Source organism: Chelonoidis abingdonii, chromosome 9 (assembly GCF_003597395.2).
Source record: "Chelonoidis abingdonii isolate Lonesome George chromosome 9, CheloAbing_2.0, whole genome shotgun sequence".
Classification (NCBI taxonomy): Eukaryota; Metazoa; Chordata; order Testudines; family Testudinidae; genus Chelonoidis; species Chelonoidis abingdonii.
In genome coordinates this window covers 49,426,585-49,450,143 of record NC_133777.1, presented here as the reverse complement: position 1 = coordinate 49,450,143, position 23,559 = coordinate 49,426,585, and the positions used below count along the sequence as shown (strand labels likewise).

At 41.2% G+C, this 23,559-nt stretch overlaps 1 protein-coding gene and 1 long non-coding RNA gene across 3 annotated transcripts in view; one reads left to right on the top strand and one right to left on the bottom strand.

Annotated features, from left to right (window-relative positions):
* The window catches only part of LOC142047322 (uncharacterized), a 59,888-nt gene extending 42,508 nt beyond the window's left edge, over positions 1-17,380 (top strand). The window contains exon 3 of the long non-coding RNA XR_012656538.1: positions 16,662-17,380. This is a non-coding gene — a long non-coding RNA (uncharacterized LOC142047322). The remainder of the gene's footprint in view (positions 1-16,661) is intronic.
* The window catches only part of PEAK1 (pseudopodium enriched atypical kinase 1), a 235,539-nt gene continuing 218,395 nt past the window's right edge, over positions 6,416-23,559 (bottom strand). For both annotated transcript variants that reach the window (XM_075069520.1, XM_032799753.2), the window contains one exon: positions 6,416-15,395. In XM_075069520.1, coding sequence (XP_074925621.1) covers positions 14,238-15,395 — 1,158 coding nt within the window. In that variant the 3' untranslated portion in view covers positions 6,416-14,237. The remainder of the gene's footprint in view (positions 15,396-23,559) is intronic.

Below are 23,559 nucleotides of genomic sequence, written 5' to 3'. Positions count from 1 at the left end.
ATTGTCCCAGGGCGGGAAAGGCTATAGGACAAAGGGAGGGGGAATTTCTTGTGTGAGCTGACTAGGTAAATACCTAGCCTCGGGGAAGCTAGATTGCTTCTCCGGTTGTATTCAAGGAGTGAAGCGTAGCATTGCACCGGCTAACCCAGGAAAGGGGGGGAAGCTGGGAGAGGAGGGAGAAAGAGACCCAGGGCTCTGGGTCTTGGGGGTTCTCCAAAGGAAGGGTTGGGGACACCAGAGGAAAAAAGGGGAGGATCCGGCCCTATAATTCCGGACCTGGTGGCGGCAAAAATATCCAAGCTGGTAGTGAGCTTGGGGGAGTTTCAGGTAAGCCCCCAGATTTTGGACGCAAAAGTCCAGGTTTGGGACAGGTCCAGATTGTGGACGCTAAAGTCCAGGTCTGGGACTGGAGGCAATATTACCACAAGCTCTCATCAGTGTTTTCCCCAGGAATTGAAATTAGGGGCGGGAGGGGGGAGTGGTGTTGTAATATTCGGTGGTAGTGGTGGTGGGACGGAGCACAAGAGTTGAGATTGTGAGGGCAAAGGTGGGCTGTATGGCACCATAGTAAAAACTGAACAATGTTTCATGACCATTTTATTAAATTTAACTCGTTTTAAAATCATCACAAAAACTAAAGTTGGCTACTCAAGCCTACTATGAAGCACGACATCTACATCTGTCTTGGTTTCTTCTTGTAATTTTGCACTCTTTGGTGTCTTCTTGTGTGTCCATTACTTCCAGTCTTTCATAATATGCTCAGGATCAGGCAGAAGGCAACTTCTTTCAGAACACAAAATTCTTTTCAAAAGAAGAACAACGCTCAACTGTCACTGTTGTGACTGGGAGTAGCAAGAGATGAATTCCTACTTCTTTCATCCCAGGAAGCTGCACAAAGATTGGGTCGAGCCACTAGTGATGATAAAGAAGCTGAAGTTAAATCTTCATTTGTTGGTCGTATGATATTCCACTCTGTGGTCAAAATTCTCTATTCTGATCACATAGCAGCCCTATTGCTGGTAGTGCCTCACTCCACTCAACTATAGGTGTTTTATAAGACAGGCATCTGTAAAAGCTACGTGGAGGTTGAGTAGAATCCAGAAATCACTATTTTAGATTTGTAAGAATCAAGTCTGTGTATTTGTTCAGCTGACTTAAACACTTTTGGTCCTCTTCACTTAAGGAGTCAATATAAGTACCTTCATTAGTCAACTTCTGGACTGAAGTCTTTGCTTTTTCCAGTACATTTTCAATGGATCTCTCTCTGATTGATCCAAGGGTAGCTTCTCTTGCTGGACAAAGATCTACTACTGTTGTAGCAGATGCCTGGATGACATTGTTTAATGAACCAAGTGGTTTCGAACAGTAGACTTACAAGAGAGAGAATGGTGATAGTCTTCTCTGAACTTAGTAACAAAACTAGTCCACCAGCCTCACTACTTAGATCTGTCCTATCTTAGTGGGTACTTTCCAAAGCCAGTAATAACTGTTGCAGTAATTTTAAGACAACAGCCAAGAATCGCTCATTAGACAGCCAGCAGGTTTCCCCAGGTTGGACTAATTTGGACTTCAATCCCAGTGTATCTTCTATTTGTTTCCAAGACATTCAGTCCTTTTGGACTCTTGCTGAAAAAAAGAGGATAAAAAGCCATAATGTCTTTGGAAGAGTCTGCAGCTTGTACTAGCACTAGCTGGAGTAGATGGCCTCTGCAGTGTATACGGGAGAGGTTAGGGTTACGCTCTTCTCTGAGCAAAGCTTGTACTCCACTATGTCTTCCAGAGAAGTTTGTAGCTCCATCAAATGCACAAGCAGCCCTCTGTTTGGGATTCAATTTACAAGCATTTAACTCTTCTAAGATGTCACAGATGCAGCTGTTGTGTCTTTTATAACCTGAACATCTAGAAACGCATCTACTGGCCTACCACAGACATCAAGATAACATACACAATGACGTCATACTTGATGCCTATTTGCATCAGTGCATTCATCAGCCATGTATGCACAGATTTTGAATATGGTGAGAGAGTTCTTCACTTTTTCAACTGCTGAGTGCACCGCATGCTTCTAGAGAGTCAGCTGAGTTTTTTCAGAAGGATAGTGAGCATTTGCCAGTCTTGTTTGAAATCCATGTCCAGCTTCAGGATTAACAGGTGACAATGCACTTAACATTGGTCTCCAGTTTGTAGTATGTGGCATCATACTTTCTATTTAAGCAAGAGATACAACAGCCATGCTGGTTCACATAAACTGAGTTGTCTCTCCAGCATTAACAGTCTCATTAAATTCTTCTAAAATTGGCTTTGACAGTGACTGGCTTATAAGGCTTTCTGCATGTTGGTGCAGTCCAGAGGCATAGTGCTTTGCCATCTTTTCATATAGGTTGCCAGTATTGGCTTAGCTGATCACTCTGGCAAACCAAGCTCCTCCACTTTTACTATATAAATCCACGATATGCCAACATCTTGAATACTGCATGCAGTTCTGGTCACCTCATCTCAAAAAAGATATATTGGCATTGGAAAAGGTACAGAGAAGGGCAACAAAAATGATTAGAGGTATGGAACAGATTCCATATGAGGAGAGATTAAAAAGACTGGGACTTTCAGCTTGGAAAAGATGACTAAGGGGGGGATATGATAGAGGCTTATAACATCTTGATTGGTGTGGAGAAAATGAATAAGGAAGTGTTATTTACCCCTTCACTTAACACAAGAACCAGAGGTCACCCAATGAAATTAATTGGCAGCAAGTTTAAAATAAACAAAAGGAACTATTTCTTCACACAATGCACAGTCACTCGTGGAACTTTTTGCCAGGGATCTTGTTAAGGCCAAAATTATAATAAGGTTCAAAAAAGAACTAGATAAGTTCATGGAGGTTAGGTCCACCAATGGCTATTAGCCAGGATGGGCAGGGATGCAATACCTTGCTCTGAGTGTCCCTAGCCTCTGGTCACCAGAAGCTGGGAAGTGGACGACAAGGGATGAATCATTCCATGTTCACTCCCTCTGAAGCACTTGGAATAGTCACTGTCGGAAGACAGGATACTGGGATAGATGGACCATTGGTCTGACCCAATATGGCTGTTCTTACTGTGGCAAATTGCCAGCACTATTTTGTTGGGTCTCGCGCTTTCTCTTCTTTGGGGAGGGTTCAGGGCACCATTTCTTGCCCCTGCAGTGGAATGTTAACTGCCCCACTAGTGTCCTAGAGGAGGGGAGTGGAGAGGGAGGGACCTGGGCCCGCCCTCTACTCCAGGTCCCAGCCCAGGGGCCCTGAGGATAGTGGTAAACCACTTGAACTGACACTTCCTTCCCCTGGGCTACTTCCCTCTCCTGCCCTTCAGCTTGTGGGGGGCTTCCTGCCCTCCCTCTGTACAAGCCAGGTGCCCTTTACCTAAGGTCTTGGACTTCTTAGCTCACCGCAGCACTTCTCCAAACTATCCTCTGCTTCCCTTCAAACTGTTCTCTGCTCCAGCACCAATTCCTCCCTGCTCCAACTCCTTCAAACTGTTCTCTGCTCCAACTCCCACACTGTCTGATTGAAGCAGGGGTTTTTTATCATGTGACTGGCTTCAGGTGCTCTAATTGGCTTCAGGTGCTCTAATTAATCTATAGCAAACTTTCTTCCCCTTACAGGGAATAAGGCTCCCTTCTAACCCTCTCCTGCTGTCCTCTGGCCATGCTGTATCACATTACATAAAATAATTATAATAATAAAAACAACGAAGAGTCCTTGTGGCACCTTAGAGACTAACAGATTTATTTGGGCATAAGCTTTCATGGGCTAGAACCCACTTCATCAGATGCATGGAGTGGAAACTATAGTAGCAGATATAAATACACAGCACAGAAAAGATGGGAATTGATATATCAAGTGGGAGGTCAGTCTAACAAGACAATTCAATTAACAGCAGGATACCAAAGGATGAAAAATCACTTTTTTAGTGATGAGAGTGGCCCATTTCAAACAGTTGACAAGAAGGTGTGAGTAATAGTAGGGGGAAATTAGTATGGGGGATATTAGGTTTTGTAATGACCCAACCATAGTGAGAGGGATAGCTCAGTGGTTTGAGCATTGGCCTGCTTAAACCCAGGGTTTTGAGTTCAGCCCTTGAGGGGGCCACTTACGGATCTAGGGCAAAATCAGTACTTGGTCCTGCTACTGAAGGCAGGGGGCTGGACTCAATGACCTTTCAGGGTCCCTTCCAGTTCTACAAGATAGGTGTACATCTCCATATATTATTTATTAAAACCCCTCCCAGTCTTTATTCAGGCCTAATTTGATGGTGTCCAGTTTGCAAATTAATTCCTGTTCTGCAGGTGCACATTGGAATCTGTTTTTGAAGTTTTTTTTGTTGAAGAATTGCCACTTTTAGGTCTGTTATTGAGTGACCAGGGAGATTGAAGTGTTCTCCTATTGGTTTTTGAATGTTATAATTCCTGATGTCAGATCTGTGTCCATTTATCCTTTTGCGTAGAGTATCTAAGGTGCCACAAGGACTCCTCGTTGTTTTTGCTGATATAGACTAACATGGCTACAACCCTGAAACCTATAATAATAAAGTTTAGTATAAAAACTCCCCAAGATAGTGACCTCTCTCAAGATAGTGATGTGAGATAATGACCTTGACAAATAATACATTTTAAAAATCTTGGCCTACTAGGAAACATATTTATGTAAGTTTCCCAGTCACAAATCTAGCATTCTGTAGTGAAGTCACTAAAACATAGTTAAATGCTTTGGCCACTGTTGTTTGTCGTGCCACCATTCACTCTAATGCTCCATCCTCAATGGCCCTGCACTGTCACCTTCTGCGGCTACCTGCCACTGTGACCTCTGTGAGTTGGTCTCTCGAGGTTCCACCCAGCTCTCAGTGATTCCAGTGCTCAGTAGGGGAACTTCATTGCTAGTGCAGGCTGGGCTGTCTGTCCCACAGAAACACCGTCCTGCAGCAGATCTAAGCACTTAGATCTGATTATCAGTGGTTTCATCTCTAGTGGTCACTTAACAAACCAAAAGACTCCCTATGAAGCCTAATCAACTCTCTTTCTAAACAGGAGAGAGGGACAGGTCAAATAGTGCCTGTGTCTCTTAGGCAGGGCCCACACCACCAAGTCAAACACCTGTGCCCCACCCTCTCTCTTCACTAGGATATGGCATCCAAACCTCCTGCTTAGAGAGTGCAGTTCAGTTGAAGGTGACCAGTGCTTAATTTGTAATGAAAGAGGTGCTGGGGCTCAAGCAAATTTGTTTCTTTCATAACTGATGTGGTAAGCCCAGAGGTGCCAGAGCTCTGAACTGCCAGGCCCAGAGATCCCAGGGCTATGAACTGCCAAGCCTAGAGGTGCTGGGGCTCTGCCCTAGCACAAATTAAGCACAGAGGGAGACCCCCTCATTCAGTCAGGCTAAGTATAGTTCTGCTGCCCTTTACTCATAAAGAAAACATTTCATGACCCCACATTTAATAAAGTGATTTGTAACCCAACACCGGCCAAAATTTATCACTTGGACAACATAGCTCTGTCTACCGGATACCTAGGCAGAGTTGGTGTGTTCATGTAAATACAGTCTGGACCTGAAGCCTTTCTAACTACGACTGGCTCATCACTAGCTGTCAAGGGAGAGCTCATTCAGACCTTGCTTACAAATCATAATTTGAAATTATTATGTAGGCCAATATAGCTGAAACAAATGTGCCAACATTGTCATAAATAACAAACTGTATGAGGAAGCTAATCTTTGTTCATACTTTTCAAATCTATTATGCTTTCTCAGGTACAAGTATTTTCTCATATACTGTGTATTCTTTTAAAGTGTATATTAATGTTTCAATTTCAATTCAAATTTCCAACCAACGACTAAATTGGCAACACTGCATGTAACTGGGGAGGAGGGGTATTGGGGAAATTCAGAGGTGTATACCCTCCTGGAGGGGGGGTATCTAGGGAAACCCCAGGCTCTCACTCCCAAGAAGTAGGTCTCCCTTGATGGCAGAAATGAAATGTTTTAAGAAGTCAGAGGGAAGCCCAAGACCAAATGGATTGGAGTGTGAATTCTCTTCACTTCAGAAAAGGTTAATCCCTCGTGATTGGAGTACACTGATAGAACAGTGCAAAGAAGCCACAGGGAGGAATGAACATGAAGATTGAATTATTCTCTGCCCTAATTATGGTATGTCTGATCTCTCTGTATGGACCAGGAGACATTAAACATTGCATCTGCCTTGTTAATACAATGGACATTACTAAAGGACAGTCAGCTCCCTTGCAGTAAAACATTTTTTTCTGCATTTGCCATAATTCAACACGAGGCCATGTTCAGGTATATTTACTGTAAACACAGTATTTTCCAGTGCAACTCCCTGGTGTCTGAAAACCTAAAGAGGAAAGAAAGAAAAGTGAGACAATGACATTTGACTTTCAGTGTAATAAAACTAGTTTATTTACACAGTAACATGAATGTCACAAAGTCCACAGCAAAGTACCACAGCAAACCAGAGTGTAACTGCCCCCTAATGGCAAAGGAAGGCTTGGAGTTTATACACCTATTTATATAGAATGTGTCAATATAGATATGAAGCACCAGATAAAGCAATGCAATCAGGAATTTCAAACACAAAGCTTACCCAGGACTATGGAGTCAAAATAAAAATAAAAATCTCTTATCTGAGGAATTTTAAAGAAATCCCATTTATAAAGGATCACCAGTTTAGGAATCTCTTATTTAAAAATAATTTTATCTCCTTTTATGAAAAAAGTGTTTTTACACTTAAATGTTCAGCATAATTAAGAATTAAAAGAAAAAAACACCACAAGGATCTGAGCTGCAAAACTTTCTGCAACCAACAAAGCAAAGAAAAAGAACCAGAGTTTTGAAATAGTTTTTCATAAAGAGGTGTCATTGGTTTTATGAAACCAGTATGCTAAAATTCAAGCAAATTTACAGCATATATTATATGCTGTATATAATAATACACACACACACACACACACACACACACCACAAAAGAGGAGCAAAGTGAATCTTTTGTAGTACAATAAAATTTTTATATATATATATATATATATATATATATATATGAACATAGATTTCTCTCATATAAAAACATTCCAACCTCTTCTAAATCCCTGAAACCTTCTTCCTGGATTTAAAAAAACAAAGGATGAGATGGCTCCTCTTAAACAGAAGTATAAAACAAGTTCTTTTGAATAGCGAGATGCTTAGGTACAGATAAATTGAGTACTTCATGCCCCACAGCCATTTCTGAAATCTTCTGTAGACTTAATTCAGTCTCTAACTAGGTGTTGAGTGGAGTGCCAAACATCCAATTCAGTGGTTTTCAAACTTTTTTCCTGGCAACCCAGTTGAAGAAAATTGTTAATGCCCGCAACCCAACGGAGCTGGGGATGAGGGGTTTAGGGCTGAGGCAGAGGTTTGGGGTGTGGGGGTGAGGGCTGCAGGGTGGGGCTGGGAAGGAGCGGTTCAGGGTGTGGGAGGGGGCTCTGGGCTGGGGATTGGGGTCCAGGAGGGGTCAGGGCTCTGGACTGGGGGTGCAGGGTCTTGGCTGGGGCAAGGGATGAGGGGTATGGGGCACAGAAAGGGGCTCTGAGTTTGGAGGGGGCTCAGGGCTAAGGCAAGGGATTGGGGTGTGGGCTTACCTTCAGTGGTTCCCGGTTAGCGGTTCAGTCAGGATGCAGAGGCAGGCTACCTGCCTGTCCTGGCACTGCGGAGTGTGCTGCCCCCTGGAAGCGGCCAGAAGCAGGTCTGGCTTTTTGGTGGAAGCACACAAGCAGCTCCGCATGGCTCTCGCCCACAGGCACCCCCCCCCCCAGCTCACATTGGCTGGTTCCCAGCCAATAGGAGTGTGGAGCCAGTGCTCAGAACGGGGGCAGCACATGGAGCCCCGTGGCTCCCCTGCCTAGAAGCCGAACCTGCTGCTGGCTGCTTCCGGGGTGCAGCGTGGTGTCGGAATAGGTAGGCACGGGTCTGTCTTAGCTGGACAGCACTGCTGATGGGACTTTTAACTACTGGGTTGCGATCTGAACTTTGAAAAACACTGGTCTAATGCAGGGAGGCTTATAGAAAATAATTTAAATTCATAAAAGAAATCTCTCAAGCACAAAGTTCTTTACACTATGTCTATTCAAATCATAATCCTTCAAATAGTGCCTCAAAGTGAAAATATAATCTAGACGAACATCTAGTAGAAATTCTTCATAACACAGTAGTCAGGAGGAGGGGTTATGAGACTTCTCGATGGTTCTTTCAGAGTTGTAGTCACTTTACATTAAAAGTTCTGCCCGGAGTTTTTTTTACAGAAGCATTTTTAATTGTTTTTTCCCCTGCTTTTGAAATCTGTTTGGAATTTATGTGCTGGTTTATGGGCCATCTCCACTGAAGTGAGTTTTGGGAACAGTATGATTAATGAAGTATTTAAAGTTCTGCTCTACATTTCTTTGGTATTATCTACTATATATTTAAATAATCTTAATATAAAAGCCTCTTTTGGTTTATTCTGAATGATTTGGTGCAGCAGATCTCACAGGGTATGTCTACACTGCAATGTAAGGCCAGAGTTAGTGGGATTCAGGAACTGAGACCCTGGGTTTGCAAGCCCAGGGACTGTGCATCTACACTGAATATTGACCATAGGTTTAGAATTTCTGCACCTGGGCTCCAGTGTCCACACTGCAGTCCACAGATTCTGTTCCACTCATAGCACTGTATATGGGCTTCACTGCACAGCAAGGTCCTCTTTAAATGGACAGGATTTGACTGAAGGGCTGAGAGTATACTCTGAGATTTCAGGAATTGCAGCAGCATCACTTCCATTAAATCAGTGTAAATTTGATGACTCAGTGATGAGGGGAGTACTACCCATTTACTACATCTGCCAGGAAACAATGTTCAATCTGTATTGAGTTGGGTGGGTGGGGAAGCATGCTGAAGGGTTTGATACAGCTGTCTATAACTGCTCCCAAAGGCAAAACACTCTCTCATTGGCTTCAGGGAGAGAAGGACTAGGTAAGGCTTCTGAATGGGATAATGCCCTTGAGATATTTCTATTTCAGCAACAACTGACAAGTTTTTCAGACAAAAGCTAAGAAGCGGGAGTAGGAAACATCTGGGTAAACCTCCCCAGTATTTGATTGCCAACACACACTAGATTTATTTAAAGTATATATTCTTCCCTCTAACGTATCATAATCCCCTTGGTCTACAATGTCCAGATGATGCATGCAGATCCTATGGTGCTGTTGGCAGATCCCTAAAGAAAATCTGGAGTGGATGTTGGAGCTTGAAATATGGTAGGATAATGTCAGACCTTCTGTAAATACTATGTACACACTGGATTGCAGATTAGAATTTCTAGCACCATAGTATCCCAATAAACTGAGATTTCCTACTTCAGTACTGACTTCTTAATCTTCATTTGACATCTGAATTTTATAAAGACGACTTGTCTCTTTGCTGACATTCCAGAGCCCTTAGAAAAAGTTCTGCATTCTCTCATTTCTGGAGATTTCCATATGAGCTTTTGTAGTGGCTGTGGCATCTATATTCTGTCTAGATGTTCACCTGAACCATATATATTCACTGGACCAGATCTGAGGCTTGGAAGATAAACTGGGTTTACTTATTCATTTTTTAGGAAACACAAGAAATCCACATTCTATAACAGATTCTTGTTTTCCAGAACTCCCAAATTAACAGTGGTTTGCATCAAGGCCTCCACAGCATATAGATGTGTGTGCAGCACATCAGCTATATATAATATGAGGAGCTGCACATCTTACACACATTCTCTTCGTCCCAAGCTATTCAGTCTCTTCATCTTCTGGAGTTGGAGTATCTGTAATAGATTGTCAAAACAATAGGACTCTTGAATTTTAGTGTATTATGTCTAGACTAGATGATCATAATGGTCCCTTCTGACCTTAAAGTCTATGAGTCTAGACCAAGTGACATCTCATCTATTTCTCACCCAGTGCTGAGTCTTAATTTCAGATGTGAAAAATCCAGAGGCCTGCTGTCATTTGGGGTTTATTGTGATACTGTGAGCAACTTCAGAGGAACTTGTTCATGTAACTGACCTCCCAGAAAATGTTTCTTTCATTAAATTGATTAACTCAGCATCATATGAAGTGCACCATTTTATTTTGTAGTCATCTTTTTATATTTATGGGTATGTCTACACAGCAGTTGGGAGGTGTAAGGTTCAAGCTAGCGCCTAAAAATAGCAGTATGGCCACAGCAGCATGGGTGGTGGCTTGGGTTATTTGCCTGAGTACGAATTGAGGGTGAGGGTGTGTGTGTCAGACGGGATGATATTTAGGTGGCTAGCCTGAGGCATCCTGGCAAAGCTGCTATTTTTAGGCACTAGCTTGAGCTGAGCTAGCACGTATCTGTCTATCCACATTGGGAATCACAGTGTGTATACATACCCTGTGTGGTATCCAGCTGGTGTGTATGCATACCTTATGTAGGCAGTATTATTTATAGGGCTGTTAGCAGGTAGAGAGAGATTCTGACTGATTCTCTCTATTACTATTCTAATTCTTTGACAAGGCACTATACATTTTGCATTCAATTGCTGATCTAAATTGTTCCATCCAAAATGTTAAAAAGATTTTTAGTGGCTCCAAAAGCTTCAGGAACCACTAATTCTAATTCTTCATCAAACAAATACATGATTTTCCAGATCTTATTTTGAACTTGAAAATCTGTGTAATTTATATTTAAAAAATAGTGAAATGGCAGCTTTTAGTAATAGAAAAATATATATTTACAGTCAATACTGTTATCTTAGAATTGTAGCTCTTCTCATTTCTTGAGCTCAACTAAAAGTGCTACACTACTTAAAAACCCAAACTCTGTGCATGTATATGTCCACATGCAAGTACATAGGTAGGGGTCCCATTCCTGATACATAAAGAATCCCATTGACAAGGGAACAGGTTTTTTTCTCATTTGTTTAGAAATGAAGCGGTAGCATCCCCCCCAATTTTTTTGCTTTTGTTTGTTTACAGTCAATTTCATGCATACATTCTCAGATATTTGTGCAGTGTGGTTCTTAATCAGCACGGAGGATCCCCATAAATAGAATTATGATCCTCAAGGATGTCTGCAAAAGCAGCCCCAGAACCACCAAGGAATGGAAGCTCTTGCCAGTTTGTGTTTATCCTCGACCATTCTTTTGTTCTTAAAAAGAAAAAAAAAATCACATTGATTTTACAAATTGCTAAAGGTTACCCAGTACTGCACAATAAAGAGAGCTGTAGTGAACATTCATCCATGCTTGATTATACTGCAGAACTAAAATGAGTACTGGTTTAAATTTAATCACAAACAATATGAACTGAAATTAGAGATCTAAAGAACAAAGACATATAAAGGCTTCGGACCAGCTGTGTTAAATACATAAGGTTGTAAAATGTTCAATATTCAACTTTGCATGTACGTGTTGACATGAAAATGACACTGAGAATGTGTCCACATACACAAAGAAAAGAAAACCCAACCAAACCAGGCGGCCTAAAGGAATGTGCCTGCTGCAATGGCCAGTGGTCCATGTGCTGCTCATACAGCATATATTTGTTAGGTGAGAAGTTATGTGCAGATAGGTGCCACTTAAAAAAACAACAACAAAAAACAAACACTAAACCAGACCAGAGGAACAAGAAAAAGCAGTGTCTTGTGCTTAGCTTAAAGGGTTGGTGACTCTCTGGTAGTTCGCAGGTAGCATTTAAGTGAGCTGTCAACTTGTGCTCAGTGTATATAAGCCATAAGGCATTACATGATTCTGTGCCAACATGAAACAGGGCTGCATTTAATGATTGTGCAATTCTTTGTAAAGGCTTCTACTACAAGTTTGTTCAGCATTATGTAGAAAGCCTCTTTCCCAAAGTGTTGGAAGTCATCAACTCCATGCCCTGCATTTGTGCTTAAGTGCACTGCACTCTTTTTGCATTAATGCTGCCGCCTCCATAGACTCTTTGCGATTTTTTAAAGTGATATATATCACATTAAAATACATGATCCTTATCCTTGCCTGATCCCTCTCTGATACAGATGAATCAGACAAAAGGATATTTCATCAGAAAGCTTAAAAACATTAAAAAAATCCACAAAAATATTCTATATATTACTGCAGAATCAGCGTAGGCTTCCACATACCACAAAGCTTGGCTCTGACAGATGCCAAATTTCAGCCCCTTCAAATATGCGGTGTGTACATGGAGCTAGTTTCACTGACCTCATGCCTGCAGGACTGTTTGTTCAGTTTCCATGCATCTGGTCCAAGCATGCATATGCTATAAAAAGTGGCTATTTGTTTTCAAGACTGAAGTAAACTGATTTCTCACAGATTTAACAAACAGTGAAAAATGAAACATCAATCCATATAAACATGTAACTCTGCGCATTTATGTGCCAGGAAAGTAAAGGAAGGACTTGCAGATCTAGCATCAGGTAAAGTCTGGTAAGTAATGTAAACACTGTAATATACAGATTTTAAAAAATACATACAAGAATTGCACATATATCCATAGGAGAGAAGCACAGGCTCAAAACTTGGGCTATATGCTTTCCATCACCCTTTCGTTTGCCCCCATTGTGTTCTTCAGAGATATTTGAGACAATTGAGAACTTAGCAATACTGAGCAAAGAGAGCATCTGTATGATTGTAGGCGTTCCATAGGAAAGGTCGCTATCTCAGGGAAGGAAACCAACAGCTGCCTCTAAAGGTGAAAAGTTCCTTTAGGTTGGACTTTTTTTTTTTTTTTTAAACCTGTCACATTAATACCTACTAGTGCCTCCTTACTCTTAAACTATATCTGCAATGATCTCTGAGCTATGTTGACAGCCGTTCCATTTTTAGGGTGTTGTCTGAAGCAGCTAGTACACTAGTAAACATTAGTTACTGATAGAAGATTTGTAGCCAAATACTGCTGTGGGGAAAATAGATGAGGTCACTGTTAGTTACAGCTGCCAAACTTTACAGGTCTCTCAGTAATTAAATAGCAGTGTTTGCCCCTTTGTTCTCCCATAGAGAAATGCATCTGAAGTAAAACCATCTCCATGTGGCCTGTTAGAATTGTTTAGCGCTTGTCTGTGTAGCTATCTCCTGCCAACACACCAGCACTGCCAGTTCAGTCCTGCTTTGCAATATGCCAGAAGTGGCTAGCAAACCAAAATAAAACACAAAGAAGGAGGCTGCTATTTTGATACCTGATGCATAGCAGCAACTGAAGGAGGATTGGTTATGTAATTTGAGTTCATTTCAAGCCCAGGGTTTAGTGCCTTTTAGAGTGGGAGAGATGTTTCAGTTGTTCTTGGTATATTATGTTGCTCTTGTTTAACACTGTTACATCTACAGTACATGACTATCTGGTCCTATATACTGGTGACAAGAGAAACATGCATGTTCTGTTTGCTTTTCAGTGGAGATATTACAGGTACATGATCATGGGCTGATTAAGGCAGGATCCCTGGAATCCAGGACCCGTGATCAGAAGGGATATGGACAACTGGCAAGTCAGAGAAGGCAACAATACTGGACATTGATGATTGCTGCCTATTTATTACTTGCCGGGATCAGAGGACTACCCCAGTTGGGAGGAAAATAAAGAATTTACGAGTAGGAGTAAAATAAAAATCTGCCTGAATGAGAAGACTATGTGGATGAGCCTCATCCTAGACTGAAAGGCAGAACCTTTCACGGGAGATGGAGCAGAGGCAATATTTTTGTAGTCAGGGGCTCTTAACGTTGGTGAATCATTTGATTCACAATTATGATGAATTAATCTCTGTTGATGGTCATAAATAGTCGGTGCTATTTCTGCAGATGCTACCACTAGAAATGGTAGGATCCATCCAGAGGAGATGGGGAATTCATTCTCTACAGTAATATAAAAATAGTGGCTCCTTAAGATTTCTCTCTCCCCTTTTTCAATCTGTTGAAAAATTAATCCAACCTAGGAGGCATATAATCCAACTGCAACCATTATACCTATGATTAAACATGGAAGGCCTAGGAATTGAATAAAGTCTCCATCGTATCTTCAATTGGAGACAGTATTTCCAATTAGAACTATTTGCTCAGGGTTGCTTGCTTTAAGATGTAGGCTGTTTTTTTCAGCAGTTGTGCAAAGTGTGAACCCTGGAATAAAGAGGGTGGGAGCAGAATAGAGCAAGGAGTAGGGGGTTGAGGAAAAGCAACAGCTTGTACAAACTAGTGTTGCTGCATGATTTTCACAATGCGACTGAGTGAGTCTGTAGTGGCAAATGCCAGATACTGAGAACAAAGCCAGTCTTCGAGGCTGACTCCACACTCCCTGTCCAAGGACTTCTCTGCAAATTTGATCATCAGTAGCGTCCGTTTGATGTCAAGCCAGTTCTGCAGCACAGCACCTTTCCGTACTGGGCTGGAACATGAGCTCAGAGTGTGGAACAAATCCTCACGTGGACCCCATAACAAACACTGAAGGATTCCCTTGGCCTCAGAAATAAGGATTCTCTCTGAAGGATTGGGATTCAGCAGGCAGCTGGCGAGTTGCTGGAGCCCATAGGAATAGAGGGAACGGGAGGGGATCCTGGGGAGGTCAGCACGGGTATACTCCTTCTCCTTCAGCTCTGGATTCTCATCAAAGGGGTTGGGTAAGTGCAGCATTTCATAGATGAGGATGCCAGTTTGGAACTCATCACACTTTTTGTACTGTGTGGCAGTGATGATCTCTGGGGCCAGGCGGGATTGGTCCAGTAGCACCTCTGGATCTACCATATGTCTCTTTTGCTTGGCCTGTGAGAAATTGCTCACAATTAGCCTGGCTGGGCAAGCTGCATTGGGATTGGGCTCCACAGGCTCATAGTTCAGAAGGCCTCCCCTTGGTCTGTAGTGAACCAAAAGTAGGTTCTCCAAGCGCAGATCACAGTGTGTGATGTGATAGGGTTTCAGGTGCTCCAGGCCTGAACACAGCTGTAACAGCAGTAGACACACCTGTCTTTCATAGAAGTCTGGGTTATTTGCATGGCGAGCTGTGGACTCTCGCACAAAGTCAGCCACCGTTAGGTATGGTACCTCCCGTGTGATGACCACAACACGGCTGCGCTGCTTGCTGATGGTCCGCTCACTGGCTGAGTTGTCTTTCTGTGAAGCCTCCAAACAGGAAGGGATTTCTTTGTTCTTTTGCTCATCTCCTAGCTCTTCTTCCTGTTCATCTTCCTCCTCCACCTCAGGTGCATTGGGATCCTCCCATGGAAGGAGGCGGACAGGTACATCAGCTAAGAAATGGCCACAGTCCTGTTGGATGTTAAAGTTAATAGCCAGACTCCGTCTTATAGCCAAGCTGTGGTAATACTGCTGGGATTCTTTAGCTTTGCTCTTACAAATCTGTTGGCAGAAAAGAGCACAAAACCAAAGTCAATTATTATAATTTTTCATTTGTAAACATTTTTTTTCTTTTTAAATGTGCACAGGGCTGGCTGCTGCCAACCCCACTCCAAATACTGGAAATTAGGGAGAGTGAAGCTTAAAAACCCTTTGGGAGCATATGTGGAAACTCTTACATGTTTTTATGCATCTTACATTGATTGCTTTTTGGAGTGAAAGCTAAGGACTCCATTTTTGAAATATATCATATCATGAGGTATTAAGTGATGACACAGCCCACTGGAGATTTTATTTTATATATTTCTCATAGAATCACAGAGCTGGAAAGGATCTCTTGAGGTCATCTAGTCCAGTCCCCTGCACTCGTGGCAGGACTAGTATAATCTAGATGATTTCTGACAGGTGTTTGTCTAACCTGCTCTTGAAAATTTCCAATGATGGAGACTCCACAACTTCCTTAGGCAATCTATTCTACCCTGACAGGAAGTTTTTCCTAATATCCAACCTAAACTCTGCTTGCTGCAATTTAAGACCATTGCTTCTTGTCCTATCCTCAGAGTTTAAACGAAACAATTTTTCTTCCTCCTCCTTGTAACAGCCTTTTACATACTTGAAAACTGTTCTCATGTCCCCTCTCAGTCTTCTCTTTTCCAGATTAAACAAACCCAGTTTTTTCAAAAAGAATGAGGAGTACTTGTGGCACCTTAGAGACTAACAAATTTATTTGAGCAGAAGCTTTCGTGGGCTAAAACCCACTTCATCGGATACATGCAGTGGAAAATACAGTAGAAAGATATATATACCCAGAGAACATGAAAAAATGGGTGTTGGTCTACCAACTGTAACAAGAGTAATCAATTAAGGTGGGCTATTATCAGCAGGAAAAAAAAACTTTTATAGTGATAATCAGGATGGCCCATTTCCAACAGTTGACAAGAATGTGTGAGTAACAGTAGGGGAAAAATTAGCATGGGGAAATAGTTTTTACTTTGTGTAATGACCCATCCACTCCCAGTCTTTATTCAAGCCTAATTTAATGGTGTCCAGTTTGCAAATTAATTCCAATTCTGCAGTTTCTGACTGGAGTCTGGTTTTGAAGTTTTGTTGTTGGAGTATTGTGACTTTGAGGTCTGTAATTGAGTGACCAAGGAGGTTGAAGTGTTCTCCGACTGGTTTTTGAATGTTATAATTCTTGACACCTGATTTGTGTCAATTTATTCTTTTGTGTAAACCTACTAACGGCTATACTTACCTACATGCCTCCAGCTTTCATCCAGACCACACCACATGATCCATTGTCTACAGCCAAGCTCTAAGATACAACCGCATTTGCTCCAACTCCTCAGACAGAGACAAACACCTACAAGATCTCTATCAAGCATTCTCACAACTACAGTACCCACCTGCTGAAGTGAAGAAACAGATTGACAGAGCCAGAAGAGTACCCAGAAGTCACCTACTACAGGACAGGCCCAACAAAGAAAGTAACTGCCATGTACACTGGCCAAAGCAGACAGACAGTCTCTACGCTCACATACCTAATTCTTTGCAGGATTGGGACCTAAGTGATCAGCTGGTATAACTACAGCACTACTTTCTATGTGCAAAGCTCAGACTGAGGGAAGACAAGAAAAGGTTGGTTTTTAGATTTTGATGAAGCTAAAGCTTGGTTTAACTCATGTCTAAACAATGTGAAGGAAGAACAGAGTGATTAGAGTATAGATGGGCCAGAGGACAATTATGGCACAGTATTCTTTCAGATTTTCAGTAAAATGTTTTGATATGTTGTAGCATTTTTCTGTATATTAATTAATATGAATGTATGGTATCATGTATTTCTTGCAGTTTCTTACAATTTTTGGGAATACTTGGCAGCTGTCTGTTTTTTCTGATATAGAATCCAAAGTCATTTAAGGACTTATACTCGACAAACTGTAATTCGGGGGGAGGGGAGGGGAAATCATTATTTCTTTGGAATTTTGTCTTTACTATTTGTTAATCAGTATGATTTTACTGATGATTGTGATTGAAAGTGATAAATAAATGGAAAAAGTGGATCGTTAGATTGATAGTGTGTGCTGAGTATGTGAGTTAGTGCTTGAGCTATAGCAATGCTCTTTATATTAGGGAAAAAAACTGGGGTGTCATTAGAAAATCCATTTCAAACAGCTTCATGTTAGATTGTGGTCCTGTCATGCACTTTCAGCAGCAGCTCTGTAATGCTACCACACTATCTCTGAAAACAACCATCTTTGAGGCCTGTGCCATTATCATCAGGATTTTTTTTAAGATGGTGATGGCTCTGGACATTTTGGGAAGTTATAAATGCCTGTAATGAAGGCAATGGATCCTCCATCATCATATTCTCTCTGTAGAGACTCACTGAAATTCTACTTATTTAACAGCTAAATCATTGAACACTTAGGCCTACATTGTGTCTCTACATCCACTTCCCACGGTAGAGGCCAGTCACTATGGTAGGAGATCTTAGAGACAGACCCAAAGGCTCTGGGAGTGCAGGCCAGAGCAGTGGCTGTTATGCCTTTTACAGGATACAGTATGTGCAGCTTCCTGTGCCAGTCTAGTTCTGATGGCTAGTACAGAAGGAAAGTGCTGAACTTGCCTCTCCATATTCACTTTAAGAAGGCTAGTTTAATAACTATGCATAATAATTACACTCCACGAGTCCAGGGCTCTGACTAGCTTTCCTTCAGTTATTGTGCAAGGCGAGTCAGACTGGCCCTTAATAAAAAAAAAAGTATGTTTTTCATCTTTTATGTGTTTACACTATTAGCAACTCTAAATTACTGGGAGATTAAGTCCTCTGTATTTGCTGCTCAGAAAAGTGCACTGTCAGATAATCATATGCAATTAGATTTGCTAGGTGACTACATTTTTGATGCAATCCTCCTCCCTCTGATCCTGTGAATGTTCCAATACATCACAAATACCTGAGCCTCCCAAAACACAGACACACTGGAGTTTAAAAATTGCTTGTTCATCACTGTTGTGTACAGGCAAAGCAAATTTACAAAATGCATTTTCTAGTAAATTTTATTTAAAAAGGAAAATGCATCACTTTCAGGAGTGAATGCTGATTGTTACTATATCTGAGCACTGGCTCTTCGTAATTTACTCTCAGAAATGGATTTTTAAATGGTTGGAGAAAGGTGAGCTAATCCTAACCTCACCAATAGACTATCCCCCAAAGTCTTTTAAAAATACAGGAAGTGATAGTGACTACGTAACCCTGACCTTGAAAACATGCATGAAGTGAAATGTGTCAGCTGACAGTCTTGGAGACTTAAGTCCCCGGCTTCATTAAAGAACTGGTACAGTATAGGCAGTAAAAGGGGTGGCTTGCTGCACACAACATCACTAACGTGCCTCAAACTTCATCTGGAAAAACATTTTGAAGGTGTGTGAGGGTAGTTCAGTTTTCATACCAGTTAAATCTTTGGCCTCTTCCTTGGGATGGGCAGCAAGGGTGGCAATTCATTCCAGTTGGGGTGATGTTTCTCTGTGATGTGGGACACTTATCTATAAGAAATGAACTAAAGATCCACAGCCCATTTTGCATAGGCCATCAAAATGCTGTCAGACCAACTTTTCGTCACTGCTGAATTGGAACTGGCAACCTGGAGTTGCAAGGCGGCATACCTCATTTCTAATCCATCAAGCCATCCAGCCCCCTGAACTTAATTGAAAACCAGAGAGATTAGAAAAAGTAAAGTGGTGTGTCTCTTTTCTATCCAAAAGTGCTCTTCAGTTTCCATATTGAGTTCTATGCAAGGCATCTTCCTTCATTTTATATTTCCATTGCATGCTTTGATATTTGTAACCTGGTTTGTGTTTCTGCTCTCATGACGATAGATGAACACCTGACTTTACCCATGCTAAAAATAGCAACTTGTTAGTCCTGTTCAGTGACTGTTTGTCATTAAACAATTGGAAGAAAGGATGCATTGTTTTCAGAGTGAGATGGGAGAAGTAAATTGATTAACTCCACCAAGCCAATGAAATTTACCACTAGTCTGACAAGTTGTACTGTGAAACCAGTGTTACCAGGTGTGTGTGGGTATGAATTTTAATATATTTATTTATTGCCTTTAACACCAATGAAGAATATTCTCTTGTGCTAGGAAAAAAGTTTATAATAAATAATCATAATCAAAGGAGAGCAACTCTTTGAATTTATATCCTGACCTTTGCAGAAGATTATGTATAAATTAAGGCTCAAAATGATCTATGCAGACCAAAATTATACATCACTCCAAGTGATCTGAGCTGCTTCACAAAGAAATGGTGTTTCTATGCATTCAACCCAAGTGGCACTGTATTTTCCTCCATCTGTGACTTTCAGAAGAGCAATAGAATGAAGGGTGGTTTTGGTACAGGATGGTTTGTGTGTGTGTTTGGTAACACAGAGTTCATAATCCATTTACCTCACCCAAAGAGTTACAGTTAAATATACAGATATCTCCAGATCTCCGCATTACAATTTTTCATATGATAAGTGTCTCATTAATCTTGATTATTGAACCTCTTATGATGTTAATTTAGATAGGAGCGTTAAATTCTAGGAAATAATTACTGTGCTCATGCAGCAGCCATTTTTCAAATATTAATAACTTGTTTGTTTTTTTTAATACCAAAATCACCTAGCCCAAATTATAAACTACTTACCCAAAAAGAGTTTCATTTTAAAATCAAACATTTTTTTTGTAAGAAAAGTACAAAATAGCATCTGTAAATAACTACTGTACCACATTTTATTTCACTCAAAGAGTCTTGGAACGATCCTCAAAGCCTCCTAACCAGGGCCGCCCAAAAGATTCAGGAGGCCTGGGGCAAAGCAGGGGAGCTGCGGTGCTTGTACTCAAACGGCGACAGTCCAGGTCTTTGGCGGCATTTTGGCAAAGGGGGGCCCTTCAGTCGCTCCGTGTCTTCGGCAACACTGAAGGGCCCCCCGCCCCCAAAATGCCATCCGAAGACTTGGACCGTTGCCGGGCCAGAGCTTGTGAGGCCCGTGGCAAATTGCGCCACTTGCCCCCACCTCTGGGTAACTCTGCTCCTAACTAGCTCACAGTGATGCTACTTCAAGCAAAGGTGAGCTGGGATGCATTTATTTTTGAACCCATCCATGCGTCTCTATTGGATGACACAGAAGGATTGCTGAATAGCAATAAATGGGTTTATTTTAATCCCCATCCCATAAGAGCCCAGAAACAAGGGATCAAGACTAACTCCTAAACTCCAATACCTCATATTACACTGCTAGGCAGCCCTTTTCCCTCTCCCCCTTGCATCTGCCTTTTTTTTTTTTCCCCCCAAACTGCCAAACTATTTTTGAAATTTTGATTCAGAAGTTTTATGGGCATCTACTACTCCAATGGAAGATGTCAACGTGCCACACCTCTCAATTTTTTTTTTTAATTACTACCAAGTTTAGAACAGCAGCAGACCAAGCAACATAATTTGCATGATTAACCTCTGAAAATATGGACTTTAAAATTAGAGTTGGTCTTGAGGTGTAAAGTTCCAATCCAGCTCCAATCTCTCCCCAAATTTGATGTATAGATGTACATAAATGTTTGGAGTGTTTGGATCTGTTTTTTGTTTTGTTTTATTGTAAGGGGGGTGGGGTAGTGAGGGGAGATCATGGCCACTGAGGAAATCCGGATCCAAATATAGATCCAAACGTCCAAGTTCAAGAGTTTTTTAGATCTGAGGTATTGTTTCAGGCCACCATTGTTATTTAGAATGAAATATTACACACTCTCCTGTACAGCAACACTATAGGTTACTGTTGTAGCAAGGAGATATACAGTTAAGATTAAATCCTGTAACCATTGTAATCAATGGCAAAATGATGAATGACAAACAGAAAAAAGATTTCCCTGTAATATTTTGTTAAAGATGACAACCAATCACTTTTAATGAAACTTCAAAATGTAATGACACTTCTGAGACTAAGTGGCACTATTGGGAGAAAACATCAGGAAAAATTCTCATAAGGTCCTTGTTCTATAAGAAGAAAATGTGTGTATGTGTGTATATGTTACATGTACAAAAAGCAGGGGGAGAACTCAGATCTGATTAGAGATGTGTTGTCTGCTCCTGGTGTTTGTTTACAAACAAAATAATATGAAAACTGAAAGAGGCAGCTAGACTATTTCAAGCTGATTAAACTGCTGACTATATACAAATACTAAGATTTGTACAATATATAGTGGCTGTGTAATTGACAAAAGGAAATGAAAAGCCAGACTGCCTCCCCACAGCACTCAAAGATGAGAGTCTGAAGACAAATCAGTCACATATCTGAATTCATAAAGCAGTTGCATCTAAGAAAAAGGTCTGAATTGAAACCAGGAAAAATGTGGCATTCAGAGGAGTGTCTAATTGCTCTTCAGACTCCCCCCCCCCCACACGCTTCAAGACACAGCTTCATGAATCTGGACAAGTGCTCAAGTTTTAGATAGGGCAGTTTGGATTCCCTCAGTAGTGGCAAATATTTTGTCAGTAAAAGGAAAATGCCGTGAAATCAGCAGAGACACATTAAGTTTTCCTGTCTGTAGGCAGTTTAATGAACATAAAGTATATTTACAGGCATCCACTGTACTACCTTCAGTTAGAACAGATTGCTGCTGTGAACTAAGCCCTCATAGGGTCTCATCATCTTCCATCTGGAATTTTCTGTTAAAACTTTCACTGTGTGCTGCCATTTAGGAATCGAGGTTGAGGATTCTAATCTCTTATGTAGCTAATGACTACTGGTCTCCATACTTCAATGACCACAATAACATTATAGTGCATTTTATATATGGAATAATAATCCCCAAGTATTACCTAAAATTTTAAAACAGTAAGTGGGAATTTCACTCTGAGTCACATTAACATTAATGAGAGTCATACAACTAAATACCTGTGTACCCCTTTTAAACTGTTGATAGGACAGCAATGATGATCTATAAAATCTGATGTTGATAATAAGGGTTCTAGACCACCATTAACTGCCAAAAGTGTTAGAGGGACAGCTTCTGCTTTATTAGCGACAATTACTTCTATGTCATAGTCAAGAATAAATAAACAAAGTCGTTCCCTGTGCAGGATTTCCAAAGCTCTACTCTGTCCTTCCATCATAACAGGCTAGACTATAGTAGAAATCCTGCTGCCTTTTTACGCATGTTCTTCTCTGAATTTTTATTACAGAGTCCAGTAAGGTAAAAAGATGGATCCTGATTTATTAATTGATCAAAGACAAGCACTGAAAGAAGCTATGATGATGGACATTTAGCATCTTGTCCAGTGAAGCATCAGTAGTTGAGCTATGAAGGCATGATATGTGATAATGCATTTAATGGAAAAAACTATTACCACCCTGTTCCATAATAACTGTGGCTCTTCAAGATGTGTTGTACATATTCATTCCACTCTCGGTATTGGTGCACCCAGCCATTGGAAACTTTTTTCCTCAGCAGTAGCCATTGAGCAGCTCGGCTCCCTCCACCGCTGCACACCACAGAATGCAGGTATAAAGGGCAGAGGTGCCCCGGCCTCCCTCAATTCCTTCTTGCTGTAATTCCGATGAAGAGAGGTAGGAGGGCAGGTTGTGGAATGGGGGCATGCAACACATCTCAAACAACAACAGTTATGGAACAGGTTAGTAACAGTTTTTTCTTCTTTGAGTGATTGCATATGTGCATTCCACTCTTGGTGACTCACATGCCATAAGATTGTAGGCAGGATCAGAGTCTATTTCAATAAAGATTGGAGAACAACTCATCCCACTCTAGCATAGTCACCGGAGTCTTGAGCCACAGCATAGCGGGAGGCAAACATGTGGACCAAGGACCAGGCTGCCACTCTACAAATGTCTGCAATTCGAACTTGTACCAGAAAGGCCATTGTTGCCAATTGTGACCTTGTCAAATGAGCTTTGACTGTGTCAGGTAGAGCAACATTATCTAAGTTATAGTACATGTATATGCAGGATGTGATCCAGGAAGAAATTCTCTTAGTGGAGAGTGATTCATCTTCTCCACTGCAAATGAACCAGATCTGCAGCACAAGGGAAGGAGGGTGGGATTGAAATACTGACAGGAACCACACATCTCAAAGAACCTCTAGTTACCATTAAGTAACCACCTTCTTCTTCTTC